This window comes from Chiloscyllium plagiosum, chromosome 7 (assembly GCF_004010195.1).
Source record: "Chiloscyllium plagiosum isolate BGI_BamShark_2017 chromosome 7, ASM401019v2, whole genome shotgun sequence".
NCBI classification, from domain to species: Eukaryota; Metazoa; Chordata; class Chondrichthyes; order Orectolobiformes; family Hemiscylliidae; genus Chiloscyllium; species Chiloscyllium plagiosum.
This window is the reverse complement of record NC_057716.1, coordinates 48449413-48469306: the sequence shown is the minus strand read 5'-3', so window position 1 is coordinate 48469306 and position 19894 is coordinate 48449413. Positions and strand designations below refer to the sequence as shown.

Below are 19894 nucleotides of genomic sequence, written 5' to 3'. Positions count from 1 at the left end.
AGGATGGGAAAAAGACAAAAGTGAATTTTTATGATAGGGTGGAGGCAAGGCGAGATGAAGTGACCAAAGGATTACAGTACAAGGTCAAAGGTGATGGGATAAAAGGAAACGTTGTGTATAGAAGAGGTGAGGGGAAATATCATGACTAACTGCTATTTGAAAATGATGAAAGAAGGAAGAAATAGCAGCTGGTGGAATTTATATTAAATTATTAAATCTGAAATAGTGTTAATCCCAGAAATCATGACCGTGAAATGCTGATTGTTGTTTAAAAACTCACCTGGTTTACGGAAGTCCCTTAGGAAATGGAATCTGTCACCCTTACCTGGGCTGACTTGTATGTGGTTCTAGAGCTGTACAGTTTGGTTGCCTATTAACTGCTCATTGAAATGTAAGTCCCCTTCTTCAAGAGTAATTAGAGATGAGCAACTAAATCCTCAGCTTGCCAGTCACACCCACTTTCCACCGATGAATAAAGAAAAAAATACAAGGGTGCAACTTGGGAAGAGCAGTGCACTCTGAGAGTGCTACTGAGATTCCTGATTTTTATCTGCTCAAAATATTATGTTTGGAGGATGTATGCATCAAAGCATTGTATTGCATTGTTATTCTTGTATTCAATTTTGTACAAGTTCACATACGTATGAATTCCCATAAAATTACCTGTCATAGATTTTATTTTTATCAAATCCCTGCAGTGTGGAAACAGGCCCTTCGGCCCAACAAGTCCACACTGACCCTCCAAAGAGCATTCCTACCCAAACCCATTCCCCTACCCTATTACTCTACATTTACCCCTGACTAATGCACCTAACCTACACATTCCTGAACACTATGGACATTTTAGCATGGCCAATTCACCTAACCTGCACATCTTTGGATTGTGGGAGGAAACCAGAGCACCTGGACAAAACCCATGCAGGCATGGGGAGAATGTGAAAACTCCACACAGACAGTTTCCCAAGGTTGGAATCGAACCTGGGTCCCTGGTGCTGTGAGGTAGCAGTACTAACCACTGAGCCACCATGCCTATTCAAAGCTTGAGGTACTGCATTTGCAAAGCAAGCATGCTTCAGTGATATGGCCATGCAGTCATGGTATGTTCTGGCATAATTCAGAAGCAAATTACTTCTGAGTTGCAGATTCTCTGCTAATAACAGTTTCATAGCTTTTATGTAGCACCTTCAATGTAAAAACAGAGCCCCATGGCACCTCGGAAGACCATAGAAAAGAATCTGAAATGCGGACACTAATGGAAATAGAATTTCCGAATCTTTATTCACACAGTTGGGTTTTCAGGATGGTCTTAAAGGATAAGAGGGAGTTGAAGACGTAACAATAGAGATTTCTTTCAGTGCTACTGACATTTGACTCAGGTGACAGAGGTAAGTAAAATAGGGATTATCAGGAATGTCTGATGGCATAAACTGTTATTATGTCGTTCATTACGTTAAAGACAACCACTGCATGTCATGCGTGGCTGAAGATTTAATACAATACATAGATTTATGAGGGAATTGGATAGTCACGTGAAAATGTGGAATATAGAAAATAGGGAACAATCTGGAGATCAGCATTAGATTGGATTATTCGGAGGGATGGAAAACACCTGACAAATCAAACAGTCTGCTTTTAAAGATTAGAACAAACAGTCTTACCGCAAATTCAATCCAAACTCTGGGTCAGATATGTGGGTGACATCTTTTGTAATCATTAAAAACACAGAAATAGAAAATACACACCGGATCGTCAACGCCACATTCACAGGGATCAGATTCACTAGAGAGGAAGAAAAGGACAACCAACTCCCATTCCTAGACATGATGGTACAGAGAGCACCGAACGGAGAATTCACCACATAGGTATACAGGAAAACTACACACACAGACCAAGTCCTGAACTACGAAAGCACACACAACACACACAAAATAAGTTGCATCAAGATACTGTTCAAAAAGGCCACAACACACTGCAGTACACCAGAACTGCAAAATGAGGAAGAAGAACATCTCTACAATCTATTCGCCAAAAACGGATACCCCTGCAATTTCATCAACAGATGCCTAAGGGAAAGACAACGGAATGAGACAACCCAAAGGACTAGCCACGTTACCATACATCAAGAACATTTCTGAACTGACAGCCAGACTACTACGACCACTAGGACTCATAACAGCACGCAAACCAACAGTCACTCTTAGACAACAACTCACCAGGACAAAGAACCCGATACCCATCATGAGCAAAACCTACGTAGTATACAAAATTGAAAAATGTTTTGCTGGAAAAGCGCAGCAGGTCAGGCAGCATCCAAGGAGTAGGGGAATTGACGTTTCGGACATAAGCCCTTCTTCAGGAAAGCCCTTCCTCATTCCTGAAGAAGGGCTTATGCCCGAAACGTCGATTCTCCTGCTCCTTGGATGCTGCCTGACCTGCTGCGCTTTTCCAGCAACACATTTTTCAGCTCTGATCTCCAGCATCTGCAGTCCTCACGTTTTCCGTAGTGTACAAAATCCCACGCAAGGACTGCACAAAACACTACATAGGACAAACAGGAAGACAGCAAATGATCCATATCCATGAACACCAACTAGCCACGAAACGACACGACCAGCTATCCTTAGTAGCCACACACACAAGCCACAAGCAACATGAGTTTGACTGGGACAACATTACAATTACAGGACAAGCCAAACCGAGAACAGCCAGGAATTCCTTGAGGCATGGCACTCATCCACAGATTCTATCAACAAACACTTCGACCTGGACCCAATATACTGGCCACTGCAGCGGACAGCTGGAACTGACAACCGGAAGCGGCAGAGACAAACCACTATAAATGCCAGCGGAAACATCACAGAAGCGCTTCACAGGAGGCTCCCAAGCACTGAGGATGTCACGTAGATAGGGGACGAAACGTCTGCAACACAAATTCCCAGCTTGGCGAACAGAACCACAACAGTCTGCTTTTAAGTATTATTTATCTGCTAATCAACCGATTCGGACATGTGATGACATGTCTCCGTGTTAGATGGGTCTTGAACATGGGTGTTTTGGTCCAGAGGTAGGGACACCACTACTGTTCCACAAGATCCTAAAAGAGTCTGTTTCTCTGATGTAACATTTCATGATCAATGAACCATATGCTTTCTGCAAGTTGATTCAGAGAGTCAGAAGAGGACATTTGTGCCATTGAATTCATGCCAGCTCACTGTAGAGCAATTCAATCCATCTTGCTGGTCTTCTCTAACCCTTTGGATTTATATCCCTCAGGTGAGCTTCTAATTTTTTTTGACAATTTCTATCATTGACAATTTCTACTTCCAACTCCCTTAGAGCCAGGGATTTCCAGGTCATAAGCTTCTCCCCCTGCTCCTCTCTTCCAGCAAGATGGCGGCAGAGTTGGGCACTCCACGCGGACCTCCTCTGTTCAGCCTATTCTTTTTCTTTTCTTTTTTTCTTCTCTCTGTTTCTAGCAGTCCCTGAGCAGTCACACAGGGAGGTGAGTCACTGGGGTGGTCTGAGGGCAAGGGAACCCTGGGGGTGGTCTGCAATGGCAAGAGAGCCCTGGGAGTGGTGCGCGAGGGCAAGGGAGCCCTGGGAGTGGTGCATGTAGGCAAGGGAGCCCTGGGAGTGGTGCATGTAGGCAAGGGAGCCCTGGGATTGGTGCATGTAGGCAAGGGAGCCCTGGGAGCAGTGCGCATGGGCAAGGGAGTCCCGGGGGCGGTGCACGTGGGCAAGGGAACCCTGGGGATGCCACGTGAGGGCAAGGGAACCATGGGGGCAGCGCGCAAGGGGGGGTCAAGTCCTAAGAGCAGCATGACTCAGCCTGTTGTAGCTGAATGCCTGTGAGGAGCAGACTGGAGGCTGGAGCAGAGTGGGACAGTTGTTGGACTGGGGCCTGATGCAGATGGTCAGCCCACGTGCTCAGCTGCTGCTATTTGTAACTCTTTACTGGATTGTAATGTCAATCCTTTAACTTTACTATAACTATCTTATTTTTCAGACACTGCAAGTAATGCTGCTACTTTTCCTTTTATTCCTTTTTGTATCCAAGATTTGTACCAAGGTACTTTATATCTAAGATGGTGCGTTTAGAGACAGCCATTGTAAAAGCTTTTTCACTGTTCTCCTGTACTTCTGTACTGGAGTACGCGAGACATAAAGGATATCCTATTCTAGTCCTTGTACCATCAAAGAATGGAAACAGTTTTCTTTCTAGTCCTGCAGAAAGCAGCAGTCTGAGTACTGATCCTTGGGGATCCCCACAGTCCGCTGTGCTACAGACTGAAAGTTGGGTAAAGTGAAAAGCTCACCAAACAACACTGACTTGCTTCTTTGTGAGTTCGCAGTTGGAATTTTGTTTCTCTCAAGCTCAATCTTTCTCGGTTGCTTGCTGATGTCCCAACAGTGTTTTTAAGTGTGCATTTCCAAATCATTTACTTTTTTAGATATAACTTTGGAATACCGATTTTAAAATTGTGAAGGTGTCAGCACAAATTGAAAATATTTATCTCTCCATCATGCCACTTTTTCCACATTTATTTAAGGCATAATGACAACTAACTATAACAATAGTAGGGGTTGGAATATGTGAATACAGAAAACTGAAATAGTTAAATTTGGTTGTATAAATGTGTGCAGTCTAATTGTGGTGTGCTGGAGTAACTGTCAAAAAAAGTCTACATTTTCCTTCTGTGCTTTAAATGAGACGTTTGTTTTTACCCAGCTGGTTGGATCTTGTAGTAGGAGCCCCACAGTTCTTTGACAGAGAAACAGGAATTGGTGGTGCTGCATACGTTTATATTAATCAAGAAGGAAATTGGAAGAACATACAGCCTATTCGTTTGAATGGGACCAAAGATTCCATGTTTGGACTGGCTGTTGAGAATATAGGTGACATTAACCAGGATGGGTATCCAGGTAAGATTGTAATTGGTTTAAAAACTGAACAAAGAGTTTATTTTTTTAAATAAGCTGAGAATTTATGTGCTTATTATATTACATTGCAGATAGCCTGATAACACTCAACTTGAAATATAGTATGCAATTTGTACCTCAAATATTCCTGCTGATAACACCCTTTAACATAAACCTTTCTGTTAGAAATGTCCTATGGAAACATTTATGTTGGTTCTTCAATAATCCTGTAATGAATAACTATGTTAGTACTTAGGTTCATCAAAATAAATTGATAATGGTCGTATCTCTAAAAGATGTTTCTAATAAATACTTATTATTTCATAAGTAACCAAAATTCTAATGCACAAAGGTTTTAAGGAAAGTATAATGTCAAAACTACTTATTTCACAATGTTATCAGAAAGTTTTATGCCTTTAATACCACTTTGAAGATAAATGCTTGAAGTTCTCAGCTTTTCCTGAAGGCCTCGGCTTTGACTGTTTTCTCAGAAGTCAAAATATGAAAATCTTCTCAAAATGCATTAGTAGTATTACAATAAGTGAAATGAGAGAATATTTCTCTTCTCTGTTCTCAGAAAATCTATTAACTTTTTCAACGTTATTGGAACAAAACTAGTGGACAAATTTCAAAAGCATTATTCAGTTAAATGTTGGACCAAATGGTTTTTCTTTTAATTAGTGAGTGGAAGAATTGAAAGAAAAAAGTATCCTTTTATAGCCACAAATGTGTAATCAGTAAAATTCAAATCGTAAACTCTCTGTCCCAAATTCTGTTTAAACTAGAGAAGGTGTTTAAACTGAGGCAGACACTGTCTGGCATTTGTATGTCATTCAGAGAAACTGCCTGATTTTTGTTCTGTTACTTATACTGGAATGATAATTAGATGGAAAGTCTAAAGGGAGCACTATCCTTAAGTGAGATTATTGTCTATCTGTTGAAGATGAAAATCTACCCTAGCTCAGGGAGATGGACAATTCAACTTTTTGATAGCACTTTTATTTAGCTAAACCTATACTAAACAATGTGCATGAGGCTGAACATCCTGCTACATGTGCCTACTACAAACCTTTTTGCTGATTCACTAACATTTGCAGGGCCTGGGAAAGTTTCCTAATTCAAATATTTTGAAAGTAGTTTGGAAATCTGAAAACAATTGAATAAATGGCATGTGACACTGGGAGAAATGAACTTGCCCCTCAAGGAGCCGAGAAGAGTTGCAGTCGGCCATCTTTATAAATGGGCCAAAACACAAATATTCTTGAACTTCCGGTGGCTCAGACTCAGTCACTAAGTGGGATCAAGGAATCTCCTGGCCATGTCCTCTTCTTTCTCAGATACAGATAAATTTAGTAAGGCTGGACAGAGTTTCTGACCCAAAATTGGCTTCAGGTATCCAACAGCATAATCTTGGGTATGGTGTTTTTGGTCCAAGCCTATTTTCTGGATCTTTTATTAACATCTTCCAAATTACCAGCACATATTCCTCCAATGATGCACGAATGTTTAGGGCTTATATTAAGTCCACCACATGTGTATTTTCAACGTTAATTTTGTTCCCTTACTAACAGATGTGGTAGGGATTATTGATTGAAAATTTTCATAAAATAATGGACAATTGCAGATTCCAAAACACCAGCACAAATTGAATTTAACTTACTTAATCATTGTAAGTAATGTTACCCAGCAAATATAGACATTATTCTTGTAGTGCAGTATATCCTTCAATTTATTTTGAGTAGTGTCAACAAATATCTGCTAGTAGTAATTATTCATCTCTATTGGTAAATAGTTACCTATTCTTTGCATCTTTTTTTAGATATTGCTGTTGGAGCACCGTACGAGGAAAATGGCAAAGTTTACATATACCATGGATCTAGTTCTGGGATAAATACAGAACCCTCTCAGGTAAAACTCTCACCAGGGTTTCACTTTTGTAGATCATATATCACACAGTACTGAAGAGGTCCTTGGGCCCATTCAGTCTGTACTGCCAAAAATGTTTTATAATGTGCTCATAAAGTTTAGTTACTAATAAGAAAAACAGTTTGAAATCCTAATTATGAAAATGTGCAAAAAAAAGACAAACCTTTTAGTATGTTGAATTTTTAAGTTGTGTGTTAACACGTTTTCTGCCATTTATACATCTATGAAATACAACGCACAGCAAAGCCAATACCAAACTCCAGGCAGTTTGGCTGCAAACTACAAAATATGCAAGATCCTCAGCATTTTATAATGAGTTATATAACTGATGTTGATGTGAAGCTGATAAAACAGTAAGAGAGATTTGAGAGAAGAAAGCAGATTAGAAGCAGCATGTAAAATGGACAGTTGGAGTTAGTAACCTGCAATGGATAGGCATAAGTGTGGGACAGTCTTAGGGATAAGGCGCCAACAGCCTCTGGCATAGCATCTCCGTAGACAGTCACAGCCCAGAGATACTAAGGAGAATTATTGAAGTATTTATGGGCAGCACGGTGGCACTGTGGTTAGCACTGCTGCATCACAGCGCCAGAGACCCGGGTTCAATTCCCACCTCAGGCGACTGACTGTGTGGAGTTTGCACGTTCTCCCCGTGTATGCGTGGGTTTCCTCCGGGTGCTCCGGTTTCCTCCCACAGTCCAAAGATGTGCAGGTCAGGTGAATTGGCCGTGCTAAATTGCCTGTAGTGTTATGTAAGGGGTAAATGTAGGGGTATGGGTGGGTTGCACTTCGGCGGGGTGGTGTGGACTTGTTGGGCCGAAGGGCCTGTTTCCACTCTGTAAGTAATCTAATCTAATTCTAACAGCAGTATTAGTCTAAAGCATATGATAAAACATGGAGGTGACCTGAAATCTGGGGTGTTAATTTTGAATTGACCAGAGAATTGCATAGTATTGCAAGAGTCTTTGCATTGTAAAGGATTGGCTATCCTTTCAATTTTACATGAATAGCTTTTTAATCTAATAGCATTCTTACAAATGTGGCTTAGCCATTTTGTTTCAGCAGAAGGTGGTCTTGAAGCAGAAGCAAGAATGGGATATCAGTCAGGGCTTGTAACTTTGATTGACAGCTATATTTGAGTGCTTTAGGATGGAGATAGATGATTTCAACCTTATCTAATAAATTGTTTAGTGGTCAGAAGTTCCCTGTATAGTATAATTTGGGGAATTATACTAGTCATTTGAATCAGCCTAGAGAAGATTTCAGTCTTATAATTAGTTGTGGGCGGCACGGTGGCACAGCGGTTAGCACTGCTGCCTCACAGCGCCGGAGACCCGGGTTCAATTCCCGACTCAGGCGACTGACTGTGTGGAGTTTGCACATTCTCCCCGTGTCTGCATGGGTTTCCTCCAGGTGCTCCAGTTTCCTCCCACACTCCAAAGATGTGCAGGTCAGGTGAATTGGCCATGCTAAATTACCCGTAGTGTTAGGTAAGGGGTAAATGTAGGGGTATGGGTGGGTTGCGCTTCGGTGGGTCAGTGTGGATTTGTTGGGCCGAAGGGCCTGTTTCCACACTGTAATGTAATCTAATCTAATCAATCCAAGGATGCTTATGTTTTCTAGTTTCAGACTTATCAGCAAGGTCTTTTAATTAGGAATAACTAGTGATGTTGAACTCAAAAAGGAAATAGTATACCTTTCCAAAAAGGTGATGTATATATTAGAGGAGAAAGATGGGGCCCTAAAATGGGCTTTGCCTATCAGACATAATCTTGGTGCAGGCCTTCATCTTCACTACAAGTGTGCACCGGAGGGAATTAGAGGAGTAGATCATTAAAGTCAATCAGCCTGTGCTCCGGATTTGATGTCAGCAGTGCCATTTTAGAACTCTGTGATATTGCTTGTCTTAACCTCACACTCTTTAAAGGAATATTCACTTATTTATAGATTAATTTGTTGAGGCTCTGTATATTGAAGAGAGCTAACTACACTTCATTAAATGAAGCAAAGAACTGCAGATACTGGAAATATGAAATAAAAACAGCAATTGCTGGAGAAACTCAGCAGGTCTGGCAGCCTGCACTTCATTCTCTCTTGCCTAAGTAAAGCAGGTGAAGTGAGTCTGTGGCTTTGCTAGGATCACAGACCCATCAGAGTGAAAGGTGTCATTGACTTCCTTCACATTACTTTGTGAGCTTCCACTGTTCTGTCTTATATCAAAACTAATAGGGATTCTCATCTTTCAATCTCTGGTTGGTAGTGAATTGTACAGATCGGTATCCTGGCTGGAGTTGAGGGTGTTATCATTCTGTAGCAATCTACCCTAACAACTACATTTGAGCTTCCATGAAAAAGCAGATGGTAGCGCCGAGTGATCCAGTGACTACATGCCTGATTATTCCAGTATGAGACCTATAGACCACACTGTGGGCAGCACGCAAACCATCACAGCCACTTTCCCATGGGCAGTGTGCTAAAGCTTTAGCTAAAACACAGCCTTCATTTGCCTCAACCACCTTGGAGGAGCTCTGCAGTCCTCCACACAGTGAGTGTCAAACCTGACCTGCTGCATGCAGCACAACATGACCATCACAGGGAAACAGCTCTTACCACCAGCAGTACGATGAGCAGACACAGAGAGTGGAATGGGGAAAAATGGTATCAACCTGGATAGCCCCTTTCTGGCTTGAAAAATGTATCAGTGTGATAGTAACAGCAATGTCACTTTGTAATCACTGACAGTCTTGCCTCTTACTTTCCTTCTGTCACTGACCATTATTTATAGAAAAGTATTTTTTTAGAAAGGAGGCCAATCAGCCCGTTGAGCTTGCTTGGCCCTTCAGTTCAGGCATGGCTGATTATTTCTCTCAGTGTGGCCCTCCTGCTCTCTCCCATATCACTTGATTTTAATTTTAAAAGCTATTCAGTGACTTGGCCTTATCGCCTATATGGCAGCGAATTCCACAAGGTTACAATACAGTATTTCAAAATAAAGAAATTTCTCCTCATCTTAGTCCTGCAACCCAAGATCGTGATCCCTTGTTCTGGACCCCACAGCCAGAGTGAGCATCATCCGGTCTGTCTAGCCTGCCAGATTTTTTATACTTCAGTGAAATCCCCTTTCCTTTCTCTGTGAATGTAGTTCTAATCAGCTCAATCTCAATTCACAGTCATCCCAGTTATCAACCTGGTGAACCATTGCTGAACTCTCCCAATGGTAACCACATCTTTCCTTGAGTAAGGAGATCAAACTTACGCACACGTTTCGGATGTGGATGCACCATGCCCCCATACAGCTGCAACAAAACTTTCTCACACCTGTACTTAAATCCCCTTGCAATAAAGGCCAATAATCCCCTGTTTGTCTTCCTAATTGCTTGCTGCGGCATGTCTCCATAATTACAATCACTGTATGCCCTTTACCACTGTTTATAAACTTAATTCATCCATCTTATTATGAATGCTAGTGCATTCAAATACAGCACCTTTAGATCTGTCTTTTTAATATTTCTGCACATTCTTTTTGTTCTGTAACCATGTTTTCTGCTAGCCCTTGTTTCCTCTATGCTGGTTAATTTTTAAGTTATCTTGGCTTTTCATGATATTACTCTCCTTTTTGATCTACTCAGCCAATGAGCAGAAGAGTGAGCACTGGCTGGTTACATCATAAATGGGCAGCCTTTAGATCACGTGTATATTACAGTCAACAAACTGCATGAATTGTGCATTTCAATCCCCACACCTACTATCTGATCTATCCAATTTATCCACCTCTGGTATTATGACTGATTTATATTCTCATAATATATTAACATAGATTGAAATTTTGTTCTTATTCTTAACTTTGTGCTTCTTCAATTTGCTAGTAATTTTGATTTTGAACTTAAAAGCCATTTTGAAATTACACAAGTATTATTTGTTTTGTTATTTCTGGATGTATAATTAGTCGACATAGTTTTTGCAGCAAAAACCTTCAAGATATTTGAATGAAGATCGTTTTTGCAGTGTAAGGTTTACGTGCTGTATTTGGAACATTTGGAGGTGGATTGTTGTACTGAGTGCTAATCAGTTATACTTGTGCCACTGGAAGAAAGATGCACCATTGCCAGCATCCTTGACCAGGCCAACATCCCCAGCATCGAGGCACCAACCACCCTTGATTGACTGCAATGGGCTGGGCATGTCGTCCACATGACCGACACGAGACTCCCCAAGCAGGTGCTCCATTCCCAGCTTTTAAACAGCAGGCGAGCTCCAGGTGGTCAGAGGAAGCGCTTCAGTGATACTCTCAAGGCCTTAAAGGTGAAATGCAGCATTCCTACAGACAGCTGGGAATCACTGGCCCAAGACCATCCAAAGTAGAGGAGGAGCATCTGGAAAGGCGTTGAGCACCTTGAGACTTGCCGTCGGGGAAGAAGCAGAAGCCATGTGAAAACGGTGAAAGGAGGGCGCTGTCACACTAATGCTCCACCTCCCGCTTCCCACAATCCCCTTCTGCCCCAAGTGTAACAGAGTCTGCAGAAGGTGCATCAGTCTGTACAGTCGCCTACGGACTCACCCTGAGAGTGGAAGAGAATAATCCTCATATGTGAGGGACCGCCAGTGATGCTTATGGAGATATAAAGTTTAAATGTTATTAATTTGAATAATTCTCCTCCCTTTTCGCATTCGTTCCAATTGTTACCTCCATTCCTTTTCTCTTTCCTTCCAGATTCTCGATGGGAATGACGTTGGGATCCCTCTATTTGGCTATTCTCTTGCAGGCAACCTAGATGTCGATGCAAATAAATACCCTGATCTGGCTGTTGGCTCACTCAGTGATGTAGTCGTGATGTACAGGTGAGATATTGTTCAATAATCCCATTACGTAGCATTGCTAAGAATAACATATTGAAAATATTGGGGTGAAAGTAAGGCAGAACCTGTAAATGTCAAGTTCCTGCCCACGGTATTCTTTGCCGCCAATACCATTTTGGACTGCAGTATGTACAACTGCTGTGCGGAACTTTCTTTCAATTCCTGTTAAACTGGTTTGCAATGTTAATCGCTCTACCCTGCACGTGACTGCCAGATTAGCAGAAAGCTGTCATGACTCAATTGCTATACAATAATCTGCTGCATTTATCCTTGTGACAGTTACGTTGGTTGATTAACCAGTGATAACCTTTTACTCTTTCCTGACCTCTGGACCAATCATTCTTTCTGTTTGTAATTTTTTTAAAATTCTGTTCGGCTGCATTTTCCACTTGCTGTTGGTTGGTAATGACGTCAGTAATGTTGCAATCCTACATTAACCATTAATCTTCCCGCTCTGACTGAAGTTACCGTGAAATGCTAACTTTCTCAATCTGTCTCCTCACCTGAGGCATGGTGACCCTTGGATTAAACCACCACCAGTTGTCTCTGAAATGAGAGCGCGGGCTTCTGGTCTGATAGTACTATGGTGACTTTTATCCAGCACGTGTAATGCAGGTCGCAAGATTTACTGAGTTATATCTCCAGCATCTGCAGTCCTCACTTTCTACTGAGTTAGCACAAAGTCATGCTGGTGGGAATTAAATATATCTAGCTGCAAACCTGCCAGTGGGTGGATAATTCAACCCTTGGGATTAGCCTTATTGCTTTTGTTTGTTCTGTGATTAGACCCTGTGTCTCAGTGACCAGAACACATGTAGTACTCGATACTTAGTCTGCCATAGTCTGGTTCATGACCTTTTCAGACTCTTACATTCTATAATTTTGTCAATAAATTTCAATATTATGTTCTTTTTATTGATTGATTGATTGCTGCTCATCATTTAATTAGATACCATGAGCACTGTGGACTAAGAACAGTTATCTGTTCTCTTTTCATTCTTAGTTCAGTCCAAAGATGTGCAGGTTTGGTGGATAGCATGGTCAACAGTGTCCTGGGATATGCAGGCTAGGTGGGTTAGCTATGCGAAATGCGGGGTTACAGGGAAGGGGTGGGTTTGGGTGGGATCTTCGGAGAGTCGGTGTGGACTCGATGAGCTGATTGGCATGCTTCCACCGTTTAGTCATTCTATGATTCTAATTTAGCTATAGCTATGAAGTACATATTTCAATTATTTTCCCTATCTTTGTGTAGCATTTTCTCTGACTTCTCTGAAGCTTCTCCCATTTGGAATACTGCTCCTGAATTTTATTTTTTGCACATGTGACTATTTTGCCTAAAGTGCTGAACCCAGGTCACATCCACCATTAGAAACAGATTCAGATTAGAATGAGGCCTCATTAGCAGGGCCAGCATTTAATGGCCATTCCTAATTGTCTATGGGAAGCTGATAGTGAGCCCCTTGTTAGCATTGCACTTCATCTGGTGTAGGTATCTACTCCTACCCTCTCTCCCCAATGCTTCAACAAAATTGAAGTATCAATGATATATTTCCAAGTCAGCATGGTGTGTGGTTTGGAGAGGAACCTACAGGTGGTAATGTTCCCAATCTTCTGCTGCCCTTGTCCTATTAGGTGGTAGAGATTGGAGGTTTAGAAAAAGGTGAGTTGTTGCAGTGCACCTTGTAGATGATACACACTGTAATGGTGGTGGAGGGATTAATGTTTAAGTTGATGGAAGGATATTTCATCCAAGATGGTTGGATTCTCTTCTCGGAGACGGTCATTGCTTGGTGCTTGTGTGGCACAAATGGTACTTGCCACTGAATGTTATCTTGGGCATGAAGTACCTACTTCATGATTTGAGGAGTTACTACTATTACACAAATAGTTTCTTAATCCATTCACTAAATTCTCAATGCATTTGTTTTAGTGAATAGTGTTTTCTGTAGAACTCAATCAAAGGCTTATTGGCAATTGATGTTGGATGTTTTGTGCCTTTTTTGACTACAATTTTCCACTTTTCAATCCACGCTGACGGCTGTTTACTGGATCATTATTGTACAGATAACTCTGGTGTTCAAACCAAACCATTATTTTGCATAGAAGTGAAGTGAATATAATGTGTTTGAATCTGTTTTGTCAATTGTTTTTTGAGCAATGCGGTGCGATCCTGTTTTTTTCATCTTTCTTACCTCCCCAATGTTGCTTGACTAAATCTTATTGATCAATAGTATTTCATTGACGTCCTGTCTAAGCTGTCAACATTCTAGGATGCCACGTACCTTTTGGTGAATTATCTTTGAGCCTTTTTGTTGTTTACAAAATTTCCATCTCAGTATACGGGAGTCTTTATCTTTAGCCAGGTATTTTATTTGTTCTTAATCTCTTTCCTAGGGCACGACCAGTTATCCAAATCACAAAGAGAGTCACGACTACACCCAATATTATTGATATGAAGAAGAGCTATTGTCGTAACAATCAAGGATTTTGGTAAGTAATTTAAAAGCTTAAAAAGTGTCAACCAATCTATATTCATTTAAGTATACCCATAATGTTTCTCACCAGCATAACAAATTGGTGTGTTCCAACTAAGAATCAGCAACTATTGATGGATGCAGGTCAAGGATTGAGGAGCAGTTGATGGGGCAAAGATTCATCCAAAGGTGCAGACTCTCCTGAGAGCTTTTACAGGGCCTTTGATAGGTTGGTTGCAGAGATCATGAACAAAAGGGTGTAACCTGGTGACCATACTTCCTGTTTCTAATATATTTCAGTGAATCTTGTGTTAAGGGATCTATTAGAGGGGATTCTGCTACTTCTGAAATATCAGAGACGTGATTCAGATATTTGCTTCATATAATGGCAGGTTATTTTCCTGAAACTTGAGTGGCCACAAATAAACCAGCTACCAGGAATATTTAAGTAATTTCATTTGAAAGAAGATGATCTTCAATCCAGCACAACATTGTCTCAGTTTTTGAAAATGTTTTTAAAGTGTATTTACCTTCGGTAACTGAACAGAGATTAGTGCTTACCTTTTAGATGTTTTGTCTTCAAGTGTGTGCCTGAGATTCTCTTCATGGGCCTCTATGATTCAATTGTTGACTACTGCTCTAAAATCAGAACAGAAACCCGTACATTATCAAATCCTGCTACCCAAACAAGCCTGAATTATGAACATTAAGTGAGGAACAAAATCAGAAAGTTTGGTTCGGAACTGTCATACAGAATAATAGAAGTACATGCTGGCAATAGTTATTGCAAAGTAAGGGACAGAATAAACAGGACAGATTGGAATAGTTCGTCAGGTCAGTGAAATGGGAACAGACGCACAGAAGCTGAGCAGATCAGAATATGCTTCAATGTGAAATTCAGGCTTGTTACGTCAGATGTGTGGTGAGGAAATTATTGAACTTGGGGACAACTGCTAAAAATGTTTAAAATGCTAGAAAACTGAAGAAATCTTTTCAAAATGTTCTTATGAGAATCTGGAAGTTTCTTGATGCTATGTTCTCAACATGGAATGATCAGGAAAGCTGTGTGTTCAAAGCAAGCTGTGATATAACTGTGTTACAGGCTCACTAATGAAAGCTTATATAAAACAATTCATTTGAGTAAATGAATTATATTTAAATGTTTATTATACTAGGAACAGTACCAAACCAACAGAAGATTGTTGTTTTAATGCAGTCAAAGAGAGCTCTTATTGTTTTTCTATCTATTCTCCATTGTGAAAGGAACTTGCATCCAAATTGTGACTCCAGGATCTAACTTTTTCTAATTTGTTCAGCCTACCCATTCCTATAGGAACTAAGAAATGGGTATTTAAAAGTTATGTGTATACTAAAATATACAATACCTTTTCTTTACAGTATGAGCGTCGAGGCATGCTTTATGTACACAACTCATCCCAGTGGTTTCAATTCCAGGATAAGTAAGTGAAAGAAAAATCTCCCCTGTCATTTTTGTATTTTTCTGATTAGCTATTAAGTTGCTAATATGATTAATTCCCTATTTAGTTGTAAACTATTGGATTGAAGCTGACACTGCAAGACATAAGATGGGTCGGAAGCCAAGAGTCAGATTTATTTCTCCTGGGGATGTTTCCACTAACAATGTGACTGGCAGTCTCATATTAAACATGCAAGGAAAAGAGAAATGTGTGAATAAAGAATTGCAACTGCAAGTAAGAACTTCTTAATATTAAAAAATTAGGCAGTGTCCTTTTATTGGTGTCTGGAGCTGTATTCATTTTAAAATAATCTTGACATCCTTATTTGATTCAGTATATTAAACCATCAAGCACATTGAGGTAAAATTTTTCAAAGTTAACTTTAGTGAAGGATGATACATACTGGAGGTTATTTGGTGCACTATACAAATTTATGTAACTTGTTTTTTCAGGGGTTGGGGAGTCCAGAACTAGAGGGTATAGGCTTAGGGTGAGAGGGGAAAGATATAAAAGAGACTTAAGGGGCAACTTTTTCACACAGAGGGTGGTACGTGTATGGAATGAGCTGCCAGAGGAAGTGGTGGAGGCTGGTACAATTGCAACATTTAAAAGGCATTTGGATGGGTATATGATTAGGAAGGGTTTGGCGGGATATTGGCCGGGTGCTGGCAGGTGGGACTAGATTGGGTTGGGATATCTGGTCGGCATGGACGGGTTAGACTGAAGGGTTTCCATGCTGTACATCTCTATGACTAGAAGACAACCTATTTAAATTGATTTATGAAGTGTTAATTCCATATTGAATGTATAAGTATGTAGACCTAGTTCCTCATTTGGGACAGTCTGATATTGAAGATGGCTGTTATCTGGCAAAATGTTATCTTGGTGGTTTTTATGCAGAAAAGCCTTTATTTAGTTGGGGCCTCCTGGGATTCAAACCCAAACCGCCAAACATTAGCCCATGTTTCTGGATGACTAGCCAGTGACATTACCGCTATGCCACAACCTCCATCCTCAATGGTGCCTTGCCCATTAATTGGGCAGTTAGAGATTAGGCAGGCATTTTAATGTCTTTTCAGCACTAGACTTTGTTCTGTATATTAAAGGAAAGGTGGCGATAAGAGTGACATTGCTAACTAATCCAATTCATTTTGAATATTTAGGAACCTATCTATGATATACTACATCCTATTCCCATATCAGTTGGAGTACTGCTCAAGCAGTCAAGACGCAAGAAAAGGCAAGATTCCAACTTAATTGACTTGCTTCCTGTCCTTGAGAAGAGTGACCCTCAGCGTACACAGGTTAGGGTTTAGTTTATTGTTTCACTGATTTATTTAGCATGTGCGTTTGTGGGTTCCTTCAATATATTAATTCTTCACTGCAAACTTTAACCACAATTTGAGCTTATTTTAGCTATCTAACTCTTATACCTTTTTAAGAGAAGAAAATTTTTATTCTGTGGTGAATGTTTTCATATTTTAAATACAAAAATCTTGAAATGCTGCATTTTACTCCTGTTAAGGTGTACAAGAAATGAGCTATATGTGTGCGTATTTGATTGGTGTGATACTCCCTATGGTCTGAAGTGCAAATGCAAATTACACAGGCATTTGCTTTGGCTATAAGCAGAGCGCACACTGGAGTACCATTATAGGCAATGTCTCAAGTTGTCATGGGCTAGCCTGAGATTTCTGTTCACTGAATAGCTTCTGTAAGTGTATTTCATGCGAAAGTTTCGAGGTTGTACTGTTGTGGATTATCTAATTATTATTTTGATACAGGTTGAATTTTTGAAGGAAGGCTGTGGTTCTGATGGCATTTGCAAGAGTAACCTCAAGTTAGAATATGAATTTTGCTCCAGGGATCAAAACCAGCAGAATAACTTTATTCCTTTACCTAAGTAAGTCTTTAAATGACCAATTGGATTTTTGGTTCAACATTTAAGCAAAGTTGTGAAATGGACCTATTTGGTGACTGTTAAAAGCTGTAATGATAGAGGTAATATCTTTCAATTTAAGAGGTGTGATCTTGGTAATAGTTCACATATAATTGTTCGTTAATTCAATTAAGAAGTAAATAAAAAGAAGTCATGCCTAACCTAAACAGCCCAGATCTCCACAACTGAGGAGCTTTGAACTTGTTCATTTGAAGCTGTAAATCAATAACAATTGCATTTATTTAGCATCTTTTGCTCATTAAAATATCCAAAACTCTGAATCACTGAGCCATGTAGCAACAATAGGGCAGTTGACCAAAAGTAAATTTTTCAGGAGTGACTTAAAGAAGGAGAGGAAATAGTGAGGAAAGTAATGACTTAGAATCTAGATGGCTGAAGATATGCTCACCATGAGAATAACTAAAATTGAGGAAAATAGATAGGCCAAAATGAGCTGAATTCTGATATCTTAAAGCAGCAATGGACTGGAAGAAATTAGACCTGGGGTGGGCCTGGGCCATGGGTGGATTTGAGAACAATGTTGAAAATTTTAAAATTGATGCCTCATTTGAAGCTCAGCAAATGTGGGGATAATCAGGGAGTGAGCAAGGATAAGTGCACTGGGTTTTTGGATTATTTCAAGTTTATCAAGGGAGTCCAACCAGGAGTGCTTTGGAATAGTCCAGTCTGGAGGTAACACAGGCAGGAATGACATTTCAAATGCCATTGAGCTTGGGTAGGGGCAAGGTTAGAAAATCTTAAGAAGTAGAATTGATTGGCCTTGTTTATTGTTTCAGACAGTTGGATACTTTTGGTGTTGAGGGAATGGAGATCGCAGCAGGGACTGAAGTCAACTGGTTCAGTAATGTTCTTTAGGGAAAGAAATTGACCAAACTTGCTTTTTCTGGTTGACATGTAACTCCAGACCTACAGCAATGTGGTAGACTCTTAACGATGGCATCCAGTCAGCAGAGGGTGGTTCAGGGAGTTCTCAAAATTGATTCTGAGCTTCTTGGAATATCATAACCTCAGTTCAGACATGGACAAAGAATGATGTTGCTTTGCTTTCACTCCACTGAAGGATCTTTGCTCTGTCGTATTGATTACCTTTTGGAAGCACTGATGATAACAAGGGAACAGATTGTACTCTGCATGGGAGCCTTCCATTTCTATCACCAGTAATGGCTCAGTAACACTTCTCCTGGCTGAGCTGGAGGAAAGTTCGAGTCTGCAGCACGTGGTGAGAAAGCAACCAGAGGGAGAGACCAACTTGAGTGTGTTTTCCCTAATCTATCTGTCACAGGTGCATCTTTCTGACTTTCGGTTGGAGTGAATGTCTTTGTGCAAAAGACCTTGCTTCACATTGAGGATGTGCTTTATTATATTTGGTGTGACTGCCGTATGAAATGGGAACAATCCAGAGCTGATCTATAATCTCAAAATTGGACCAGAATTGCATTGCACGGTGATCTGTAATTGCTATGTGCCTCACTTTACCACCAAGGCAGGGGCCTTGTTAAATGAATATACCAGGAGCAGCCTAGGCATACCAACCTGGTGAAGCTCGAAGTCAGGACTACAAATAAATAGAAAAAGCTATGTTGTTGTTTTTATCAAAGCTAAGCAATTTCCATAGCCAGTGGACCAAATGGAAGCTCTGCGGTTGTTTTCCAGGAAAGGTTTAGCACTGGCAACAACCTGACAATGTGGATAATTTCCAAGGAATGTCCTCTTTACAAAAAAATAGCAAGGCAAATTATGCACAAATCTGTAATGTGATGGAATATTCTCCACGTGAGCTGGCTGGAATGCAATAACATGAAAAATATTCAAAACTATTCAGGAAAAAGCAGCCCGTTTAGTTGGCTCTCCAGTTACCATCTTAAACCTGCTCATCTTCTGCCACCACCAACTCTCAGGATGGCCATTTGCCAGGGATCTTTTTGACAGCATTTTCCAAATCTCTTCTATAGTCAGAAGGACAATGGCAGCAGACACATGTATCACCAGTTGCACGTTACCTCCAGGCTTCATCCATGTTAACTTTGGAAATATATCACCATTCCTTTACTGTAACTGGATCAATATCATTGAATTGTCTTCCTAACAGCTCTGTAGATGTAGCCAGGTCACAGATAGCAGTGATTTGAGTAGGAGGGTCACCAACACCTTCTCAAGGGCAATTTGGAATTAATAATAAATACTCATTATCAGTCATAACCACTTTCCCTGTATGAATTTTCTTTAAAATCTGGAGTAAACCCAATATTTAGTAAGAGTAAATTTCTGCTCATGAAGTT

The 19894-nt window shown here is 40.4% G+C and overlaps 1 protein-coding gene across 2 annotated transcripts in view; it reads left to right on the top strand.

The window, feature by feature from the left end:
• Positions 1 to 19894, top strand: part of LOC122551565 (integrin alpha-6-like) — an 84493-nt gene that overhangs the window by 42894 nt on the left and 21705 nt on the right. For both annotated transcript variants that reach the window (XM_043693639.1, XM_043693640.1), the window contains exons 7-14: positions 4730 to 4923; positions 6740 to 6828; positions 11558 to 11685; positions 14098 to 14193; positions 15576 to 15637; positions 15723 to 15889; positions 16819 to 16959; positions 17440 to 17558. In XM_043693639.1, the coding sequence (XP_043549574.1) occupies positions 4730 to 4923; positions 6740 to 6828; positions 11558 to 11685; positions 14098 to 14193; positions 15576 to 15637; positions 15723 to 15889; positions 16819 to 16959; positions 17440 to 17558 (996 nt within the window). The remainder of the gene's footprint in view (positions 1 to 4729; positions 4924 to 6739; positions 6829 to 11557; positions 11686 to 14097; positions 14194 to 15575; positions 15638 to 15722; positions 15890 to 16818; positions 16960 to 17439; positions 17559 to 19894) is intronic.